The sequence below is a fragment of the Mustela lutreola genome, chromosome 15 (assembly GCF_030435805.1).
Source record: "Mustela lutreola isolate mMusLut2 chromosome 15, mMusLut2.pri, whole genome shotgun sequence".
NCBI lineage: Eukaryota > Metazoa > Chordata > Mammalia > Carnivora > Mustelidae > Mustela > Mustela lutreola.
The window spans coordinates 20,929,369-20,932,203 of record NC_081304.1 but is presented as its reverse complement, the minus strand read 5'-3'; the positions used below and the strand labels follow the sequence as shown (position 1 = coordinate 20,932,203).

The 2,835-nt window shown below is 59.4% G+C and overlaps 1 protein-coding gene across 1 annotated transcript; it reads right to left on the bottom strand.

Annotated features, from left to right (window-relative positions):
* Window positions 1-2,029: 2,029 nt before the first annotated feature.
* LOC131816493 (keratin-associated protein 9-8-like) lies at window positions 2,030-2,563 on the bottom strand. Its single transcript, XM_059149299.1, has one exon. The coding sequence runs from the start codon at window positions 2,561-2,563 to the stop codon at window positions 2,030-2,032; it is 534 nt and encodes a 177-aa protein (XP_059005282.1).
* Window positions 2,564-2,835: the final 272 nt, after the last annotated feature.

The following is a 2,835-nucleotide window of genomic DNA, read 5'->3' as shown; positions in this document are numbered from 1 at the left end:
TCCGGCCACTGGCATCTGCCCTCCCCAGCGAAGCTACGTGCCTGGACGCTGATCTTCAGTGTCTCTTCTGGGAGGTACCAGGCGCTGACGTGACTTTCAGCCATCTCGGTCTTGAGTTCCTGAACCCTGCAGCGGGAATTTGAGCCCTAAGTTGAAAATTACTTCAGGAATTCAAGAAAATGTACATGAAGCATCAGGCCGGTACTTAGCAAGTAGGGAGCAGCCCAGGTCCTGTCCGTTTCTCGTTTCTCAGCACAGCTCACAATCCCCCAAGTCCTAAGAACCAGCAAGAGGCAAGTGCGGCGTTGGCAGTCTGTTGAGAGCCTCCTGGATAGCTGGTCTCCAGGGCTGGTGGGTGCCCGGGACAGAAGCCGTCCTAGCCCCTCAGAGGTCCGTCCACTGCCCGCGGGAAGTGACCCAGGGCCTTCATCTGCCCTTCCCGTCAGAGCCTGGATCCGGCCTCACATCGCTGAGCGCCGAGTCAGCGTCGTGCATGAGTGCCGGCCCAGAGGTGCCTGCCTTGGATCTGTCGGGACTCCGGTGAAGGCCCAGGCTCTTTTCTCTTTCTTCCTCCTCACGTGGGTCTCACCCCCACCCATCCCCAGAAGAGGCCCTTTGGTTTCCCTCCAGCGCTTCACGGTTCCTTCCCCAGAGGCCGGAGGTTGTTTGCTTCCCTTCAGCGCTTCCGAGCTCACGGATTACTCCAAGGCAACCCACACGCCCAGCGCAGGGGCTCTCGGTCCGTGACGCCGCCCGTCCTTCCTTTTCTCGGTGCCCTGTAGATCCTGACGCCATATCGCGTGCCAGTTGCGGAGCATGACGTGTTTGTCCCAAAACTGCCCGAGGCCTCTGCACAGCCCTGCCACCCCCGCCCCCCGATCCCGCCTCCCGCCGAGGTCCTGAGGACCAGGAGGCCCTCCGCAGGCTCTCCTGTCTCTGAGCGGGAGGAGTGCACGTTGGGCAGGCTGGTGCCGACCACCGCGAAAGTGCCCCCGTGTTCCCAGGAGCTCTAAAGGGCAAGGCCGCTGCCCTGATACTGGGCTGGAGGTCCCTGCGTGGTGCCACTCGGCTGTCTACCACTTTGTCCCAGATATCACCCGCATCTACAGGACAAGAGGACTTCCGCGGGCCTCAAAGACCTTCGGACCAGCATCTTGCTGGTGCTCTGGCCTAGGCTGTTGCCTAACTCGCCTGCTCGTGGGTATGTGAGCGCCCTTGAGCAAGGGCCGGAGACGTAGCCGGGCGCCTGAGTGCTTCCCTGTCAGCTCAGCTCTGGGACAGAACGTCCCTAGATTCCCTCATCCTCACATGGAGATAGGAATTTGTGGCGGCAGGCTAGGAGTCTCCAAACGGGTAATTAGAGCATGTGGGCTGTGACCTGTACAGAAACCATTAGGTCGCGCATGCCGTACGGGGACACGGACAGCGTTATGGTATGCAGATCGGTACTGGGTTTATTAAGACACTCATGTGAGAGTCCCTGTGTCTAGGGAGACATGCAGAAGGGTCCCGACAGGAAGAAATCAGCATCCAAGGACCATGAATGCACCGAGAAGGAAACCCTCTTGCGCAGACACCAAGAGTTGCAAAAGAATGCATTTCTACCAGGTGTGAGGGGCTTTATTTCTCCAAGGTCGTCAGGCAGGATGACCATCTTGACTGTGGAGTCAAGGCAGAGATGTTGACTCCATGTCCGCATGCATGACGCTGGCAGGGGACTCCCAAGACCTGAGGAAGAAGAGAATCAGGAGAAGTGGTCCACACTTCCTCCAGCCGATTCCCAAGGCTTTGAACAGGCAGGTGAGTAGCGGAAATGTTGGCGACTGCATGCTGGGTTTGGGCAACGTTTGTCAGTGTCCGTTTCCCCGCTGGCCAATCGGTGCTGTGTGCCATTGTGGGTTGTTGGTGAGGCCGTTGTCAGGAGGAAGTGTGGTAGCCGCCGGACACGCAGCAGGGGTGGCCGCAGCCACCGTGGGTCTGTGGTGGTCCTCCAGCAGGCGTTATGGCGGCGCTTTGGCTGGCAAGCAGGCTAGCAGCAGCTGGATCCACAGCCCTGGGCGAGGCATCCAGGCAAGCAGCAACAGGTGGGGTGGTAGCAGGTCCTCGTGCAGTACACAGAAGTACAGCAGGCTGGCTGACAGCAACTGGAGCCACAGCAAGTTTGTCCGCAGCCGCTGGACCCACAGCAGCTGGGCTGACAGCAGCTGGACACACAGCAGCTGGGCCGGCAGCAGGTGGTCCTGCAGCAGGTGGTCTGGCAGCAAGTTGGGCGGCAGCAGCAAGGCTGGCAGCAGAAGGACCCACAGCAGCTGGACCCGCAGCCGCCGCCGCACCCGCAGCAGCTGGGCCGGCAGCAGGTGGTCCTGCAGCAGGTGGTCTGGCAGCAAGTTGGGCGGCAGCAGCAAGGCTGGCAGCAGCAGGACCCACAGCAGCTGGACCCGCAGCCGCCTTGTCCACAGCCACCACCGCACCCGCAGCAGCTGGGCTGGCAGCAGGTGGTCCTGCAGCAGGTGGTCCTGCAGCACGTTGGCTGGCAGCAAGGGGAGCAGCACGATTCGGTCATGGTGTCACAGGTGGAGGGGGAGCTTCTGTTCCCAGGTGAGTTTCTCAGATTCATTTGTCTCGTCCTCCTGTGGGGATTTTATGCACCGGGTCCCCACATTTGGACCAATGGGCATGACTTCCTTGCCCATTGTTGACATCGTTTTCCTGATGATGCGGGAATGGAAGAAGAGGAAGTTTTTTTCCCCGTAATGTTAGGAATCTTTAGCAAATAAGTGCTTAACGTGTTTCTTAATTGGGGATAACTCGTGGAAACATTTCAGATGAAAACAA

Coding starts and splice junctions, on each gene's coding strand:
- LOC131816493 (XM_059149299.1), bottom strand. CDS start 2,563: ATGACCGAATCGTGCTGCTCCCCTTGCTGCCAGCCAACGTGCTGCAGG.